Source organism: Pituophis catenifer, unplaced genomic scaffold (assembly GCF_029215685.1).
Source record: "Pituophis catenifer annectens isolate HBS135680 unplaced genomic scaffold, rPitCat1.0.hap2 SCAF_1, whole genome shotgun sequence".
Taxonomy (NCBI): Eukaryota; Metazoa; Chordata; class Lepidosauria; order Squamata; family Colubridae; genus Pituophis; species Pituophis catenifer.
Window position 1 is genome coordinate 119,621,043 of NW_027256881.1, and position 20,486 is coordinate 119,641,528.

Sequence of the window (20,486 nt, forward strand, 5' to 3'; positions counted from 1 at the left end):
CAAGTTTACTAGAAAGCTGTTATTGTAAAAAAAAAAAAGTCTTTTACTTACATTATTCTTTCAAAATACATGTTTTAATTTTTATCTTTTCGTTTTGGCAGCATGCTTTTAAAAATATGATTGGCAATGCAGCAGAAATGTGTAAGAAATTATGCACATATAGAGAAAAGTAACATTTTTATATATTTATATTTATATAGCACAATGAAATCAGAGCATTAAAATTATATAACGGCAATGTTGTATTTATAGTCCAAACCATTTACCTGGAAAACTAAGTATTTTTAAAGTATAAATGTTTTTGGTGACAAAACACTTAATACGATATGGCAGAATTTCATATGATAAAATACAAAAAAAAAATAAAAATGGGAGAATCATCTCTGAAGACATCCGGCAATGAAGGGTTCTGACATTATTTGGTTTTTAATATTGTGTTTTCTACAGCAAAAAGTGAATCCAGATTATTCATTTCAGGGGCAACCCTGGAAGCAGAAAAATAAATGGGTAAACAATAAAATTAATTCTTCATCCTTCCTTCTGCTGGATACAAATACAACTCTCTCTCCCCTCCTACCCCCCACTCCCACCATTTCTATAGAAGATTTGGTACCTATGATCTGACATAATATGGACAGATACAAGATTACCATCTCTGTAACAAAATTATAAATAGAAGGCAAAAAAATCTATGTTATGCATTAGGGTTTTTTTGCAATCTAGATGTAAGCAAATTTTTTTAATGGCTGAAATTTATACATACTAGCCTTCTATTATTTTCACTCGAATCTTATATAATCCTTTTATCTCCTGAAAAGACTTTTTGTGCAACATTTATTGAATTTGTTATTTTACAGTTGAGTCACATGTTTTCAGAGAAAATTAAATTGCATGAGAAGACCTCATGCCATGAATTTTTATTCAGAGTACTTTATAATTTACAAATTATATAAATATAAATCTGTAAATTATATCTATATATATTTAATAATATATAATATTATTAAATATATTAATCTGATAATTAAATATGATAATCTGTTATATATATAAAAAGTCAATTGGGGGAAGGTGTATAATCCTATAGTATACATTAAAAGGAACAACTCTAAATGCATGATCTGTAATTATAACTGAGCCAAACTTTGCTTTTTGGCATGCACATTTGGCTCTCACAGAAACAGAGAAAGTCATCTATGATTATTCAAGATATCTCTGATGTTTGTTTAATACACTTAACATTGTTGAAGCAAAAAGGGCACGAAAGAAGTAATTTGGAATAATAAAAAATCAAAAACTGTTCCTTCCTATCCTGAAGACAATTGCATTTCCAAGAAATGTTCGGGTTTTTTTAGGGCACATGAGCACATCATTATATTGCCATAAAACCTCTGGCAATTTTTTTCCTAGTGAGGGGCACACAGTTTTGACTGATGAAAACCTAATAGCCCAATGTCATGATTGGTTGTTCAAGAAAACAAGGTTTGAAATAATGTGCAATGATTCCTCTGTCAGCAAAGTGGACATGGTCCAAAGCAAACTTAGAAAATCAATGGATTCTAGCTTGCCTCCTTCTGTATGGAATCAAAGCCAATGTCATTACCTGGGCATTCTCCAAAAGCTGCACTTATACAGAAATAGGAATTTGTTCTACAAATAGCCTCCACCCTGTGAATGTAAATTATGAATGTAAATGAATGTAAATTATACAAAATTCATGTGTAGGATAGACCTCTGTATGTTTAGGACTTCTAATAATAAACTAAAGAAGTTCAAATTGAAACCATTACAGAAGACAGATTTCTTTTGTCCAAAAACCATTCCCATTCTAAAGTATATTATAACTTTCACTCCCATCTTCCAACTCTTACTACCACATCACTTAGGTGCCTCACTTTGTAGAAGTTGATTTGGATCCATTTATTTCAATGAACTCTTTTAACATGCAACTTGTCTCTTTGACTTAGGAACTTGGGGAGGAACTGGAGGGAGTGGCTAGCCTGCAACTCTGTGTTCTGATTCTAGGGCAGTTTTTTCTCCTGCTTCATTATCCTAGCTGCAGCCTGACTGCGTGTTAAAGGCCCAGCTTTCTCTGGTTCTATATATATATAGAAATTTTTGAAGAGCTACAGATTATTGGATAATCTCAAATGATAATTCATTGGATCTAGACATTCAACAATTTATGACATTATTTAATAAAGCTGTTTCTTAGGTGATTTTTTCATTATATTGTTACCAAAAATTTTATTGGCATATTGTAAGAGTAGACAATAAAACAAACTCTGAAATTATATAGCCCAAAACCCATATAGACCACACACCATATAGCACCTTATTCATTATTCAACTATTGCCTGCATACACTGAGAAATTCTAAGAATTGCAGTTTCAAATAACTCCTTCACTAAAAGTAATCAAATTCGGGAGGGGGGGAATTATTCGTCTCAATGATTGAACAGTAGAGTTTTAACAATAAAAAAGTCAAGGAAAGCAATAACGATTTCTTTCAGCAATCTTTCCTTGATTCACTTTATGTTCAGAAAGAAATTTGATTAAGGAATGGAACACAGAAAGTTCAAAGTTTTTTTTCTTTATTTTAGCTACTCTCCTATTGCTCTTCTCTAGAAGATGCTGTAGGATCAAGAAATTTTTCTAAAGAGCAATCACCCATTATTTTACCTGCACCCCACTGTACCATCTACTCTCTAAAAATGAAGTACTATTCCATATTTATTGCATTACACTTTGAATTGGTACTTGCATCTCTCACCTTCATTAACTCTTGTACTTGCTTAAGCAAGGAAATGAGGAAAAATTTAGTACATAATTGTATTTATAGGTTCCAATCAATGTTGGGATGTTGCCTGTAAACAGAACCTTGCATCAAACTATGCATATATCTCTATATCTGCACCAATAATGATCAACATGTTATCATTTTATCGTGAATAAAATAAGAATTAACAAGATACAGAGCACGGCTTCTGGAACTCTTTCCAAAGCCTTTACCAGCATGGATTGGGATGCATTTGGATAGGCTGCTTTGAGTCACATGACCAGGGGGGGGAAAGGCAGGGCTATTAGAAAGGAGCATCTGCTGATATTCTGAGCAACTGCTTATCCAATTGGGAAGCACTGAAGGGATTTTTCAGGATGCTTTTCCCCCCAGAGTATTTTTCACTTTCTTAATTCACTGCTTCTTTTGCTAGCTTCTTCTGCCACCTGTTTAATTCTGTTTTGTTTTTGTTTTTTTTCAAATGTAACATTTATGGATAATGGATTGTGGTGAAAAAGCACAAATTGTGTCATCTGTCTGCATAGCCTTCAAATGACCCTGACATTTTGGAGGCATCTGGCAGCAGATAAAATATTTCCTACTTAGTTTATTAAATATTTAAGTACACACAAACCCCAGTTTTGTTTTTTATTGCTTTGATCCCAAAGATTATCTCTCTCATGAGGAAGAGAAATTCCTTGGGGATGGGCTTCAGCATGAGTCCGAAAGCTCAGAAGGCTAAACTCTGGTCCCAGTGAATGACCCAGATTGGATCCTACATTATTCCTCTCAGGCATTACCACATTTTCTCTCCACCACATCCTTTTTTTGAATGCAATCATAACCATGACAAACATATCCAGTAGCATCACCCAGACATCTTGGAAAATATAAACAAGCTTAGGTCTTCTTAGCACCAGAATGGGGACGCACCACGAGATCCCTGGGCTAGGAAGTTAAAAAAAATCTTGGAAGAAGGCATTACAGATAATCCTGGATTTACGAACAGAACTGGGCCCAAAATTTATGTTAAGTGAGACATTTGTTAAATGAGTTTTGCCCCCATTTTATGACCTTTCTTGCCATACCCATTGACTTTACTTGTCAGAAAGTCAGAACCCCGGAACACAGCAACAGACATAAATATGAACCAGTTGCCAAGCATCTGAATTCTGATCATATGGCCATGGGGATGCTGCAAAGGTCATAACTGTGAAAAATGGTCACATTTTAGTGCCGTTATAACTTTGAATTACCACTAAACAAGTGTTGTAAATCGAGGACTACCTGTATTTTAAAGAAAACAACCTGGGCACATTATGGGATCACCAAGGTCAAGCCTGAATGCCACATAACTTCAAAAATGATGAAACTCTCCTCCAAGTTACCATGAATGAAACCAAGACAAGATCTTTACCATTTACTCCCAACAGCCACTAAAATATAAAAGATATCACATTACAATACAGAGTGTCCTGGGCCATGAATGCATATGCACAATAATTTATTTGGTGATACAAGATTCTTCATTCTTTAAGCGTTGTTGTATATCAACTGATTGTCTATGCAATTGTTTACATCTGTACATTGCCCAGAGTCCATCCAGATTAAAACTGTAGATAAATCTTATGAATGAATGAAACATCTAATAAATAGCTACAAATATTTTTTCTCTTGTTCCATGAGAAGATTGTAGCTGAAAAATGATTACCTTGTGATAAGAGCTCCAACTCTATCATACTGAAGTACAATTACCTTATTTTTCAGACTATAAGACACTCTGGACTATAAGATGCACATTAGCTTTAGAGGAGGAAAAAAAGAAAAAAAAATCTGCCTCTGCCTCCCAGCCTCCATTCATCTGGCTAGTGTCCTTGCAGCAAACAGCAAACAAGCCTGGTCAGCTTCAGCACGTTATTGCCACCATGGCCCGTTCACCATGGCCCATTTGCTGCTGCCGCAGCCCATTTACTACAACCCGTTTGCTGTCACGGCCCTTTTGCTGCCATCTGTTTGCCGCCAATCACCACGATTGATGGCAAATGGGCGATGGCAAACGAGCAGCAACAGCAGTGATAGGCATGGCAGCGGCAATCCCCGCTGCCTAGAACAGCTGATCAGCGCCCCTCCCCCCACCGCAATATTCACTGTATAAGACGCACGGACATTTCCACCCATTTTTTTTTGGGGGGGGGAGTGCATCTTATAGTCAGAAAAATACAGTAATTAAAATTAAATTAAAAGTATCACATTGACATGTAATAGAGTCATTTATATTTATCCTATATTGTGCCTTAAAAAAATTTCTACTCTACATGGAATAAACACTATAAATCATAAATATAATCATGATATAAAAGCTTATATCATAAAGAAAATATTCTTGCATGTTATGCATATTGTATTTATCATAAAAAGTATAAATTGGAAACAAAGATTGATAGAATACACTATCTCGTACTGTTTTCTTGCCATTTTTGTTTTGATTTTAAATTTTTTTGTTTTTAATACTTTACTCTTACGATGATGCCACTCAGTTGCTAGGTGAGTTGGGAAGTTACATAAATGTGATTAAATACATATCTACAAATTAAAAATTAATTGTAAATATATTTCTAATGTATATCAGTGATGTACATTACTAATGAATTGCAGTATACTGCAATATATATGCAGTGATGCATGCTTTGTAAATCTGCAGTATCCCTATTGTACATTCCACTCTCTACGTCTTGCTTTAAATTTTATATTGAATAAATAATGCCCAGTAGAATACTATGACCTTTATTTTATTGCAATTAATATAGAGGAACAGTTAAACTTCAATTTGAGATTTAAAGAGCCACAACAACTTAGAATTTGGGTACTTTGATTGAGCACATGGAATATGACTGAATAATATTAATAAAAATTAATTCCCCTGGAAGAAAGAACTCTTCCCTGAATAAATTACTTTTGCTATATTGAAATGTTAAACAGATCATTCTGGTACAAATTAATACTGAACACTGAGCATTGCAATGCTGATATTTTCAGCTGATAATATTAAAAATAACACAGGAGAATAAAGAAGTAATTCAAAAATTCAATATTTTTTTTAAAAAAGATTACTGTATTGTCATTTAATATGTGCAATTGCCTTAGGAATTCAATGCCAATTTTTTCTGTATGTTATAAAACTGGGAACTGAATAAAGCCAGTATTTTCTTGTTTAGTTTTTGCAACATTTTTGCATTCTCTCAAGGAATTAACTTTAGATTTATGCACCATGTAAAATAATGTGTCCTAAATTACTCTACAGTTAATACCTCTAGTCAGCCAAAGAAAGTATTCATCCTGGGTGTTGTTGTTGTTTTTAGTGTAGACAAAATGTAAGAGTTACAGAAGCAAAAACCAGAAGTCTTCAACCAAGCTCATATGAAAACAGTATAAAGAATATGAACATTTCAATGATGGTACCAGCATTATGGAACTTTTTAATCACCTGAGACACATAAGGCTCATGCTTCCGAACCCCAAGACACCTATTGATTTAAATAGGGCTACTTGATAGACTGATTAAATGCATGTTTGAGCTAATTGTATTTAGTTGGTTACAGTCCTACTGTCTGAATTTTATTAGTTATTGTTTATTGGGTGTTAATGCTCTATAATTTATGTTATTTGATTTATACCTCTTTTTTCTTTTCATGTGAATACTCAAAACAGCTGTAATTTTTTTATGAATTGGTAAGCATCTTTGCAGATTTCCTCTTAAAGATACCCTTAAATAAACAAACACAGGCACTAAAGAAAAGCATGTTATTGAACATGTTATTGAAAAGAACAATCATTTCCTAAGTTTTGTCACCCAAAGCCTACATACCAGAATTCTTATAAAGTTAGCTCCTTAGTACATGGTTTAATTTTAAAAACTCAACTCACTGATAAAAATGAATGATTAAAACATTCATGAACTGCATTTCAGACAACTTTTCAGGCAAAACAGTTAATCCAGTGAATATTTCACCTGAACAGATAAGAATCAAAATCGTATCTAATCAACATTGTATCTCCATTGAGACCAGATGCTGATGGGAAGTAAGTAAGCAGGACTTGTGCAAGAGAAACCCTACTCACTACTACTCAGTTCCCTGACAGTTGGCCTTGAGAGTAGAACAACCACTGTCATCCTTCATCTCCATCAAGATACTAATCTCTTTTTAAAATGATTCAGGTTGGTGCCCATTCTGTCTACATGTTTTGAAAACCAAGTCATAGTTTAGCTATATACTGAATCAATTATTATAACTATTTAAGCACATGAAGCACAGAATACTGAATCACTTTACTTTCATCTGTTCCATCAATTCAGGAGAAGAAAACAAAAAAATTGCTTAATTCTCTTCATCGTTCCTAGTTACATACACCAGTTACTCATCTGCTTTTGTATTTTTTTGCTGAACTACAATGGAAGCTTTCGTTATCATGGGAGTTTTCTTTTAGAGCTTCATCATTTGGTCTTTCTTCTTTTGCATCCTTTTTAAATGGAATAATTTCTTCATAAGGTATCTAAGCTCACTGAGGAATATAATGACCAGCTCTTACAAGAAAGTTTCATGTTTTGAGCATTTTATCAGTGAATCAATAATCAGTAGTACTATCCATTTAAATCTTTTTATAAATAGAATATCTGATCAGAAAAATGAAGAATGAACAATCTGATCATCCCTGCAAACCTCCAATATCTGGAGCTTTGTGGGACTTTCTGGCAGTTTTCGAAATACACAGCATGATTGCAAAGGGGAATATTTCATTTCCAGAGTAAAGGTTACCTATATATACTTTCACAAATCTAATCCTATGTCAGTATTATTATTTCTAAGCAAAAATATCATTTTATAGTTTTCTTATTCCATTGAAAACTTTATGCAATAAATGGTATATAATGAATGTTCATGACATTACATTTTTTATTAGTTAAAATATTTAATTTTACATGTATTACAGTGGTATTGATAAACTATTCAAGCATACGAAGCACAGAATTATGAAAATCTGCTTTTTATTTTACTTGTACTATCTAAAATGACATCTAACCTTTACCGGGTTAGAGAAAAAATATAATAGAAACATACATTTGGCAAAATTACATATACATCTTCATTTCTTAAGTATTGTTACTTAATATGCTGAGAGAAGTATATTCAAAAGAGGGGATTCTGCTCAATTAAAATTTAATTCTTCCACAAATTGAACAGTCAAAAAGGCACATACATAATCTTGTTGTGTGGCCTTCACAGTTAAGGAATGATTCCTCTACATAAAGCTCTCTGGGAGAAATAAAATGCAATTTGCCAAAATGTAATAGCGATCAGTCTAATCTAAAACACTTTCTATGGAAACACCAAGTCAACTATTTTCTGTATACAAATATTTAGATTGCCACACGCATTATTTTGAAACCTATTTTACTTTGAAGGAAACCCTACGGCCTCATTCTCAAACCTAAAAGTTCAATCATTTACCATGGATATATTCACAATATGCAAAACAGATATCAGACTGTTGATGTGACTTTAGAACATTTGAAACCACAACATGAAAGGTGCAGTCCTTAGGTCTATCTCTATTGGGTGAGATTCCCGGTTCCAGTTCACCCTTTTTTAGTATTTGGGTGTTTCTTACAATCAGGGTAACATTCTTAATGCTTCAATTGTGACTATTTCCAAATAAGACCAATTATTTCCAAATAAGACCAATTACTTCCAAATAAGACCAATTACTTCCAAATAAAACCAATTATTTCCAAATAAAACCAATCAAAGGAGTCTATTAATCACAATCTCCATCAAACATAGAACTAACTTATCCATCTATCACAAGCATAATCAGAAACTAACTATAAATCCATCCATTCCTCCATCTATCCACCCACCCAGTTTTGGTAAACAGGCAATTGGTTTGCCAGCTGCTGCTATTCTATTTAAAAAAAAAAAAAAAAAACCTGGTCTTTGGGGATTGAAGCGGGTAAAAAGAAGACTGCTTTTCCTGTTGCCATCAGGAATGGGTTAAATCCCACAACTGTTCCCCAAAACAATTAAAGCCTTCAGATGGCAATATATTCTCACATTTCACTTTCTGTGGTTTAATTGTCTTAAAAGTTATCTTCAAGCTTCACAATATGGGACATACTTTTTCCTATTCTAAGGGAGGTTAATTAATGTTGAATGGTGTTAAATATCATCCCTGCCCTTAAAAGGGCTTCCAAAGGGTCTTTAGAGAAAAATAAATACATGAATAATTTAAATTCACATTCTAGTCTCTTCCCCCCTGCTCTAGACTATATAAAATATTGACCTTTTTCTCATTGATAAATTGACTCTCTGAACCCATTTTGTTCCTTTCCCATTATTTGAAGCCATCAACCTGCATTGTCCTTTAGCTTGACTATAACCAAGTTACTCTCCCACTGTGCCCAACCCAAAAAGTATTTTTGGCACCTCTGCAGTTTGAGCAGCTTCACTTTTTTTTCTCCCACACCACTCAGCCTTGGCTGCCCTTAAAGAAAATCCTCACAGAACAACGTGTCAATTTTGCATTCCTTTACAAAGGCAACTTCTATTACAGAGACCAGTAGCTTGGCTCTGCTTCCCCACAGACAGAGAGCTTTGTGACCATGTAGAAACCAGGGGAAAGGAAAACATTTTCTGCATGAAAATGCAACCTTCTTTAGCACAGGGAGCTAGGGCTGGATAAGGAAGAAAATTCTCCCTCTCTTCCCCGCCTTCCTCAATCTCTTATTTTTCCTCTCTTTCCTTGGTTCCAGGCACCCATGTATTCTTTCACCAGAAAAATTCATTTGTTCAATAAATCTCTATTCATAATCCCATGTACTCAGTCATTTAGAATGGTAATGTTATTGACATCACTAATCTCGGCACATTTCCACATTTAAGAGCTTCCACTGGACATCCCTAACATTTCACTTTCATTTCTCTTGAGAAATTTCCCACATCTTCTTTGTACCTGTTCATGAGTAGCCAGGAAGGCATGTTAAAGGAGAAATGTGATCGAATGAATGGATAGCATCTAGAAAGCTTTATTATTATTATTGTTATTATCCCCAAAGCTTCCACCAGCCACTTTATTAAACAAGTAGGCTATGATCTAAGTTACTAGACAGTCTCCATTTTGCCATATACTTTGCCATATTGAGAACATAATGTTTCTTCTGGAACTTTTCCTGTCTGGGATAGGAGCAAACGAGCTTCCGGTTTTATACACTAGATTCTAGAAGATGTTAAATATGTTTGAATGTGGTCACTAGCCAAGATAACCTAGGATTACCTGATATTTATACAGTACCATTACAGGCCTTTAATAGATGCTTCCTAATCTCAATGAACAAGGGAGGTCTCAGAAGTCATCCCCTTTTAACACCTTTTGGCACAGGGATACTAAACTTAGGTCAATGATGGCTAACAAATTGGGAGTCAAGATTACCCATTCCCTCAACCTCTACGATCCTAGTCTATTTGGATTTTTTAACTTTCAATAGTATTTATTATTAAGATTGCCCATATGTTTCGAAATACCTTCCTTGCAAAGCCATAGCAAAGGTCACAGGTGAATAACCACATGCAGAAATACTCTTGCAATAAGAGAGACAACTAACTTGATAACCAACCTGTCAGCATAGTTCTATGTTTACTGGAGAATAAAATCATAAGTCCTAATTTAATAGAAAAGGAAAGCCTTAGCTAGATTGGTTTTTCTTTTTTTTTAAAAAAAAAATATTTACATATTACATTAAATGAACAAAATTAGATCCTCCCTCTTGGAAGGAATCCAGAGAATGACCAACTGCAGACCTTCAGAAATCCTTTTATGCAGCAACTGGTGTGGAGTGCAACTCAAGTTTGACTTACAGATCATTTAAATTTATTACACGAAGGGGCAGTGGGACAACGGAGCCCTTTTGAAGAGCACCTACCTTCCTTTTGTGGCCGCCTGGCTTCTCGTGTGAGATTGCAGACCTGGGTGGTCTGCAGTTCCTGGGTGAGACAACCTTCTGTCTGCTCATTCAGTGGCAATACGACATTATTGAGCAACACCATGGAATGGTCATTTCCCCCTTCTTCTCCTAAATGCTGAGGGCAGGTGCATTTTGTATACATGATCCCACAGGACTCGGTTCTCCCATTCTCAGATTTCAAGCAGCTCTCCAGCCAAGTGCATAATACATGGCAACCAAACTGGCTTGGGCTCACCTTGTTCAAAACCAAAAATTCAAAGAAAGACTTTTTATCATCTTCCTTTTTGTATAATCCTATGAAATCAAAAGGGTAGACCCGACGTATCTGAATGAAATTCTTATCATATTGCAGAAATACAAAAGCATTCTTGGAATCACACAGCTGCATTATAGAATGATTATTCTTTAAGAGATCCTTAATTTTTTCATGAGAAAAATGATCAAACTGATAAGCCAGCAAGGAAAAATTAGAGCAAGTGAAGTCCTTTTTGGAAAATTTCAGGTAAATGCTATATTTGGTTGGATCTGGGTTTTCCAGCGTCCATGTGCAGTTGGTAAAGTTTTTGGGAAACATTTCACTTAGAGAATACGATCCATAAATGACCCCCTTCACCAGCGTTGAACACCAGAAGTCTTGGGCAGCATTAAATCCAAACATAACCAGGAGATAGGTGGAAAATATATAAATCAGCAAATTACGAACAGCCTTCATCCTATGTCATTTGGCCTGCAGAAGAGGAGAGGAAATCAAGAATGCAGGTCAAATGCTTCATGAAACTCAAATGTCTTCTAAAATTGCAGCCAGATATTTTCAGGATTCCATTTAGAATATATATGTAATTTCTCCCTTAAAAATAGTTTTAAATATATTATTTTAATTCAAGAAATTGTTGGATGCTGTGTGAATAGTGCCACCATGTGGTCAATTTGGCTGACTAATTTGATTTTCCAGATTTTTAAAAATAACGTTATTAACACAAATGTGTCTTTTTGTTTTGCACATGTTCAGGTTGGCAGGTTCTGATTATTATAATTACAAATTGTATCCGACAGATTACAATAGAAACTATTTTTATATAGATCTTCTATACAGTATTTTCATGCAATAAGGAGAAAAATTGAGAGCAACTATTGTTATTCAGCATCTTTTCTACTGTTATTGTCACTTTGAACAATTATTATGAATCACTGTCATAATTTTTAAAATGCACAATTTACTCTTTCCTATACTTTGAGCATTATCTTCTATATGATTGTCACTGGAATAGTAGATTAAGTACCGGTATATTAATATTTTTTTAAAAAATCTGAATAAATCATTTAATTCTGGGAAAAACTTTCTTCCATCAGTAGGAGCAAGTTACAATACTTTAAATACTGAAATATCTCTGAAATTCATTCCATGTGGAATACATGGATGGAATTTCCAATAGAAACTAAAGGGGCAACTTGCTTTCTTGAGATACAACTTCCCTCTTAAATAGACCCACATTGATGCTTTTTTTCAAATATGCATGTTGGATAATAATGCCATCTCTTCTCTTATTCATTCTATCCTAGAAATAGCACATGCATTTTAATCCTCACAGTAGCTGCAATTTCTATGTATCTCTTTCTAAAGAAAGTGAATTGCAAATATATTTACTTACAGAACATTTAAGAAAAATCGTGTGTTTGAGAAGATATTTCCAGTAGTCATATTTGTGAAGTTGCTTATTTCTTTAGTTAATGGTGACCAGTTCTCTGTGATGTCAAATTAATACTTTTAAATGAATTAGTTAGCATTTTTTTATTATTTATGTAGTGACAACATACATACAGTTTATGAATGTTTTATATTAATTCCTCTTATTCTTTCCAGCTTTTTTATCTCCACTCTGAATGACCAGGCTAGCATCTCCCTCCCCCAATTGCGTAATGCTGAACAAATCAAGAGATTTTGAGCTTTCCAGATTATAAACCACAAACTCTAAACATGAACAGGAGGAAGCAAACAGCTTAGTTTTCTTTAAATCTGTAAGTTCCCGAAGAAAAATAATAGGGTAGGGAGCAGTGCATTGGAAAAAATATTTCCCCAAGAAATGACAATCCTTTTTCTCTTTGCTGAGCATTATAAGCAACAAATGGCTTCTTTGCAAAATGAGGCTGAAAGGATGAGAAGGAACTTGCTTATGAGCAAACCCTAGATATGAGCCTCTACTCTATAAATGTTGCCGGAACAATTTGTGAACACTGCAGCCCTATTATTATTTGCAAAGGTTTTGGCACTGAAAGACAATGTGGGATTAAAAGCATAATCTTGGGAAATTCATTAGTAAAGCACATCTATTTCAGAATGTGTAGTAAGTGTGTTGGTCTTATTTAGACATTTTATAAAAATCTGAGGAACTGCAGGAAGAGACTTCAGGAAAATGATTTCTTAAAAACAGTCAGAGCTTCCACTGGCTGGCTTGTATTCTGTTAAGACTCTTATAATCCAATGGATATCATTTTGGCTTTCCTGTTTGATCAGGAAAAAGACCATTCTCCATCACTTACACAGGGGCAATCTTTTAAATACACCAAATACAGCAAAACATAATATTTGGGGAACTGATGCAGCAAACGCCAGTCATTTCAGAAGCAAGAATTTCATATGATTCAGATCATGAAATGGGGAAAGAGAAAGCTGTTTTAAAACCCCTGATTCTGGAGGACCTAAGATCCATGGGAACTCAGTTTCTTCCACTGAAAGACAATCTGCTTCTCTCTCTCTCTCTTGCCCCCACCCCAGGTGATACTAGTTTAATCAAACCTAGACGGCGCCATCACTCCACAGATTGGCTCCACCAAGGAAGAGCCACAGACCTCCCTGAAACTTCCCATTAACCTAAGCAATCCCGTTCTTCCTCTTCTTTCCCTGAAATCACCATGTCCGTTCACATCCATGGAGGCAAGATTCCTCTTGCAGCTGGGCTATCAATCCCGATTACTTGTCCACTCGCCAAGGAGAGTTTTTCTAACTTTTAATAGCCTGGATGAAGAGGTTTTTGCAGGTTAAGGTTTGAGTGTCAAGTCCTATTACCTCACCTCCCCTTGCTTCCCAAACAAACAAACAAACAAAAAAACCCTCCAAAAAAACAGGCTAAGCTTCCCACCCCACCACCCTAGCCTAACTGCCCCTACCACGTTCCCATTTTCCCGCACGACCCTTACCTTCCACTCCGAAAGCAGGCAGCTATGTCTCTAAGAAGATCTTAGCACCACCAGCACATGTCCCAAAAAGAGGCACGGAGACATTCCCCTTCTGGCGGAAGCATCGTTGCCCATTTTCCTCAGCTGGCATTCAAAATCAAAAGCAGAAGAGAGAGGTGGGGGCGGGATAAAAATTAAAATGCTGGGATTTTTTTTGGAGGGGGAGGGGGGTTAGAGGCACTCGGTTCCGGCCAAAGCGTTTCTTCCAGATCTATAAAATCGAACCAAAGATAAAGTGAGGGAGGGAGGGAGGGGAAATTAAAAAAAAAACCCAAACCGGATTAAGATGGGGGACGGACACTGCAGGGGGAAAAAAGGGAAAGGGATAAAACGGACTTGTTTTTTTTTTTTTTAACAGCAGCTCACTTGTTTTCTTTTACTTGAAAACAGTCTAAACCCTACAGCAGAGAAACCAGGCGAAAGGGGCGAACCAGAAGGCAAACTCAAAAGAGATCCACTTGCCCTACTGCAGATTTGTTGGCGGGCTTTGGCTCTTGGCTATGGTAAGACCGCTTACTCCCTTTCCTCTCTTCGACTCCCTTCTCTCTCTTCTTCTTCTTTTTCTCCTTCTCCTTCCTTCCTCCTCCGGCTCTCAAATACCTGAGCGAAGAGCCGCAACTGAGGAATGGGGGAAATGAATCTCTCGCCCGCTCTTTCTTTTTTTTCTCCTTGGCCAAGGATGGCGAATAGCTGTTTCGAAGGGAAGAAGCAGGACTCCGTCGAAAGAAAAGAAGAGAGTGACGAAGGTCTGGGTGAAGCGCGGGAAGAGAGAGAGAGAGAGAGAGAGTTACTGTATCTCTATGCGTGCGGGTGAGTGCATGCGCGCCCGAGTTTGTATGTGAGTGCGTGCGGGTCAGTATGTGTGTGTGTGTGTGTGTGTGTGTGTGTGTTTGTGTGCGCTCGCGTGCGTGAGAGAAAATAGAACTGCTGGGAATGTGTGAGTGCGCTTTAGCGTGCGCCCGGGCGCTCGGCTTCCTCTCCAGTGGCTCTTCGTGAATGTGTGTGTCTGGGTCTGTGTGCGTGTGTGTGTGTGTGTGTGTGTGTGTGCACGCGCGCGCTCGCTCCTTTCTTCGCTCTCTTCCCAATGGAGTGAGTGAGCCCCGCGTTCTCCAGAACGCTGGCGCGCCTTTGCGCGCTCCCCAGGAATCTCTGCCAAACCTTCCTCTCACCACCACCCCTCCCCACCCACGGCTCTCCCGTTACAGCAGGGTTTTAAGCGCAACAACCCCCCCCCCCCGTGCTCGCGGGCGCTCTCTCTCTCTCCCTTCGGGGCTTCTCTCCCGCGCCTTTCGGCCAGGCGCGCGCGCGCGCAGGAGGCGAGGGAGGGGGTGTCTGCTTTCGCGCGCGCCTCGCTTCTCCCTCTCAGGCTCCGGCAAGTGGAGCCCGCCGCGGTGCGATTTTACACGTCACAGCTACTCAACCCTAAGCACGTTTTCCTTCCCTCCCCACAGCAAACCTCTCTCTCTCTCTCTCTCTCTCTCTCTCTCTCTCTCTCTCTCTCTCTCTCTCTCCCTCTTCCCCACCCCCCCGCGTCTGGGAGGTTTTTCCAGAATCAGTTCCCACACCGCTGTGTGGCCGGGTGCGACCGAACCTCAGAGGCTGGGCAAGAGAAGGGGAGAGCGCGCGCGGAGGAGAGGGGGGTGAGGGGGGTGAGTGGTGGTGGGGAAACGAGGAGGCAGCGCAGGCATCGATCTCTCAATTTTTTTCCCACCTTCCCTTCCTCCTCCCAAACGCTCCCCCCCCCAAAAAAAAATACATAGTGGGGGAGGAAATCCTCCAGCCCTTGGTCTTGGCTCTTTTGAGTACTGCCCTCTCTGTCGCAGCCCCGAGAGCGATCGGTTCGCCACCGCGAAGCAGGTTTCGGTGATCTGGCGCTCCGTGGAGAAGGGAAAAACAAAACAAAACACCATCACCAACACATCGCTTTCAAAGTGCCGCCTTTTCTCAAACGGGAACAATGGCCATTTTCTCCGTCTGGCTGTAAATTAAACACTTTGTGCTTTGCCCCAAATCTAGGGTTTAAAATCGGGGTTTACGGCCAAGGAGAGATGCGATCAGCCTGCAACAAGCAAGCGCTTTTGGACTCCAGCGATTCCGGCTTCCTTTCCTCTTTTTAGCCTACCTGTCTCTCACTTTCTCTCTTTCCCTTAACATTTAACGTCTGTGGGAAGGCAGCGAGGGACGGGAAGGGACGGGTATTTTATTTCTTTATTTGTCGCGTTGATTTCGTCGATTTCTTCGCGGAGATAGAAGCTTGCCTGCTTTCGTCTCTTTGTCGCGATAGGGGAATGCCTGATGGCGTAAAGATGTAGCCAGATGTTCGATTTGTCTGGCTGCTTTTTTTTTTTTTTAACATCTACTATTCTTCCTCCCTCCCCCACCTACCCGCCCCACTGGGATATTTTAACACCGATGACAGAAAACTGAATGGCCATTTGAAAGTAAGATTAGCCTGTCCGGTATAATTCTTGAAAGCAAGAGAGACGCAGCTGAATGACAATAGGCACAAACGGACTTTCTAAAAAAAAATCAAAAAAAATCGGAACTGCACTGCAGAAGAAAGGGAAGGCAGGTCAGCGGTGTTATTGAACCTTGAGATTTGTTGATTGAATTCAAGGAACCCATAGGAGTGCCAAATAGAGTCTGAGTCTCTCTCTCTCTCTCTCTCTCTCTCTCTCTCTCTCTCTCTCTCTCTCTCTCTCTCTCTCTCTCTCTCCCCTCCCTCCCTCTCCCTCTCTGCCTGCATAACCAGAGAAATGGATAAATAGCATTTATTCAAAGAATAAATACCAAGGATTTTATTCCAAGGATGGGGATGGTGTAGTCAGAAGAATGTGATGGGGATATCCAGAATACAGCTGTTAGTATCCATATCAAATTTTTTTGATCTGAAATGGAGCCCATTGAAAGGTAAAATGATAGGCTCACAGCGAGTAAGGCTTTGGGAGGAGTGGCAAATGAATGATGAAAACACTTGATGGTAAGAAGGGATCTTGTCCAGAATGGAGTGTCAATGTGATGACAAAGTAGCAAGCTACTGGAAAAGAATGGGCAGTAATTTGACAGTGAAATAATAGTATTTAGATTACAGTGATAGGTGCTGTAGTCCAATGTGACACAACAAAATGGTTATTCCAAATGGGAGGTGACAATAGGCATACTTTGTGGCCATGAGACAGCTGGGACTGGGCAGACCACTGCCAATGGAATGACAGTCACCATCATGGCTTAATAAAGTTTTGGACCCAGAGCAGAGTACAGTGCTATGACTGCTGAGCAAACTGGTGGAAGAATAAGGCTAAATGGTAACGGGCTGGTATGGAATTAACACACCACAATTATTCAGAGGCAGCTCTAGGAAAAAGGGTGAATGATTCCAAGCATTCAACTCACTAAGGTGAGTTGAAAGAGAAAATGGAGGTTACTGACAGCACCAAATGACAAAAGGAAGAGAATGCACTTAATGTCAAGGAATCCCTTGAAAAGCTGGGAAGAGATGGATTGATACTGATAAAATAATAGCAATTGGCAGTAAGAATTGGGATGAATGATAGGATGGAGGAGATCACCGAACATATGTCACCTAGGTTGGCCTTTGAGGAAGAAATTTAGAAATTGGAGGAGTTGATTAAAATGCCTGAGGAACAAATTAATGGGATAATCTTATAAATGCATCATGGAGTTAAAGGGGTCTTCTTCCAAATGTTACTGGGAATGAATGAAATACTATGGGGTGCTATAAAAACCAATCATCATTTTAATGACTAACGGGAAATGTAAGTCTTTTGGAAAGCATTGATGTCAAGGACATGGTAGAATGAGAAAACGAACTATAAGGAATTGATAGAATTATTCAATGGATTTATAAAGACATGACAAGGTAATAAAAATATCTTGGGCATAAATTGGTAGACTGATGAGAAGATAACATTTGACAGAAAAGATAGATCTCACTGGAGGAGACAAAATGAAACTCATGGGAAATGTGCATATGTGTGTGAGAGAGATGTGTGCCTAAGAGGAGGTAGAATTGATGGATATTTTGTAAAAAGAAATGTACAAGGAAATTGTATATGTCATATTGAGCTACAAAAGGGATAAATTAATAAGCCATTATGATTACCACTGATAATCAATGTAGATTTCATGAAAGATAAAAGACAGGTTCTTCCTTTTTGGTACTTCCCAGATACATTGGGACAATTCTAAGAATTTCCTTCATGTGTTCCAATTGAAATTGTTTCAACATCTCTGATGGGAGGTACATTGGAAAGTCATATAAAAGGAATGCAGCCTAAATACACTTACCACAGATTGGTGAACAAAAGTTAATACACAAGTCAGCATTAGTACTATCTGGCATAAACGGTACAACATTTGCTCATGTTCATCTGACAAAAAAATCTGTTATTATACTAACAAAACTTCTAAACATCATCTAGAGAATAAAGAAGAACATGAAAATAGGAAACAAAATCTGATTTACAAAAACATAAATTCTTTATTAAAGTACTGAAGTTTATTAATTTTAATGAACATTTTCCCCTTCCTCCAGAATTTCAGGACATATCATAATATTCTCCTTAATATGTTATCATCCTAATACCGTGTTTCCCTGAAAATAAGACCTCCCCAGATAATAAGCCCAATCGGACTTTTGAGCACATGTGCTGAAATAATCCCCCCCCAAAAAAATAAGCCCTCCCCGAAAATATTTGAATGCATGTGCAGCCGGTCTGGTTAGGGTTAAGGAGACAGCTGGAAATCAGGTAAGACAGCAAGAGGAGCCCCATCTTGCTCCATGCGCCCCAAAATAATAAGATCTACCTGAAAATAAAGCCAAGCGCTTATTTCGGGGTTCAAAAAAATATAAGACAGGGTCTTATTTTTGGGAAAACACGGTAGTTCAGTGAGATATTTTGGCCAAGAGATAATGAATGTTTCATGTGCTTCAGTCTAAATTTGTATCTATTATTTTATTTAGGAATCTGTTGCTGTGTAAACAAATGCACGTTATAAATAAATGAGAAGATGTTATAAATCCCTAGTTGTTTTTCTTTTATTTTTCCATTATTTTTTACACAAGGCATTTGTTCTTTGGGAAGCAACATTTCATGTTCTTCATAGAGACCACTTTTAATGGAGACATAACTTCATGCAATTTTGTCTGAATTGATACATAATGCTAATCCAGAATTTAATTGAAAGAGTCAAAGCGTAGTCTTAATTGTGAATCAAGTGTCTGCATCATTCCATTATTTTCCATGTTTGGCTTTCTACCTGGCAGAGCATTTTTCTACCAGCCTTCCCATTTGAATAGACCACTAGGATAGGACCATTGGGTTCTTTTAAATCAGGTCCCCAACCCCTGGGCCACGGCCAGTGGTGAAATCCAATTTTTTTACTACAGTTCTGTGGGCGTGGCTTGATGGGCATGGTGTAGCTTGGTGGGCATGGCTTGGTGGGCATGGTAGGGGAAGGATACTGCAAAATCTCCATTTCCACCCGTCTCCAAGGGAAGGGCACTGCAAAATCTCCATTTCCATCCCACTCCAGGGGAAGGATACTGCAATATCCCCATTCCCTCCCCACTCCTGGGGGAAGGATATTGCAAAATCTCCATTCCCACTGCACTCTGGGGCCAGCCAGAGGTGGTATTTGCCAGTTCTCCGAACTGCTCCAAATTTCCACTACCGGTTCTCCAGAACCTGTCAGAATCTACTGGATTTCACCCTTGGCCACGGCCCAGTACCAGGCTGTCAGCTGTTAAAACCAAGCCCGCCCAAAGCATCAGGCAAGCACATGTGCATCCCCCTGGCACAAGCAGTGGCAAGCATGTGCACATGTGCTCCATTTACACGCACTTGCCTGCTGCTTGCACAGAACCATCTCCTCTCCTTCCTCGCACCAGTTCGCAAAGCCAAAAAGGTTGGGGAACTGTTTTAACTCATGGCATTTAACTGCCACTCACGCTTTTTTTTTCTGTTCTTGCTTGTTTTCAATGATTATGCAGATATATAAATTATTATAAGTGGGCATTTGGCCATCTATAATTTGTTTAGAATCTCCCTTTTACAGCCTTCCTATTTAATTCAGGTTGGCTGAAGTTAAGCAACGGAAGAAAACAATGTAGGCTGGAGTGAGGGAAAGGAAGTAATAACTGTGAGCATGGACATATTAGATTTCTTGAAAATCAGCCTATAGGTGTTTCACTTCTTCTTCTTTCTTGTTATTTCTCCATTAGGTGCCATGTGTTGAAATGTTCATCAGTAACTTCTTTTTTGGAGAAGTTAAAAAGTCACTTAGAATAAGAGTTGTTTTGTTGCTTGTTACTTGTTCTTTTTGTTAAATTTACACAGATAACCTAATATTTAAAGGGGGCTTTGCTAAATCTAGGAGTGCCACCACTTTAAATTTAATTGGCTAGCTGCAAGATGCACTTTATTGGGGTGGGGG

The 20,486-nt window shown here is 37.9% G+C and overlaps 1 protein-coding gene across 1 annotated transcript in view; it reads right to left on the minus strand.

Moving 5' to 3' along the window:
• Positions 1–11,508, minus strand: part of ADGRB3 (adhesion G protein-coupled receptor B3) — a 487,840-nt gene extending 476,332 nt beyond the window's left edge. The window contains exon 1 of the mRNA XM_070954680.1: positions 10,755–11,508. Coding sequence (XP_070810781.1) covers positions 10,755–11,508 — 754 coding nt within the window. The remainder of the gene's footprint in view (positions 1–10,754) is intronic.
• Positions 11,509–20,486: the final 8,978 nt, after the last annotated feature.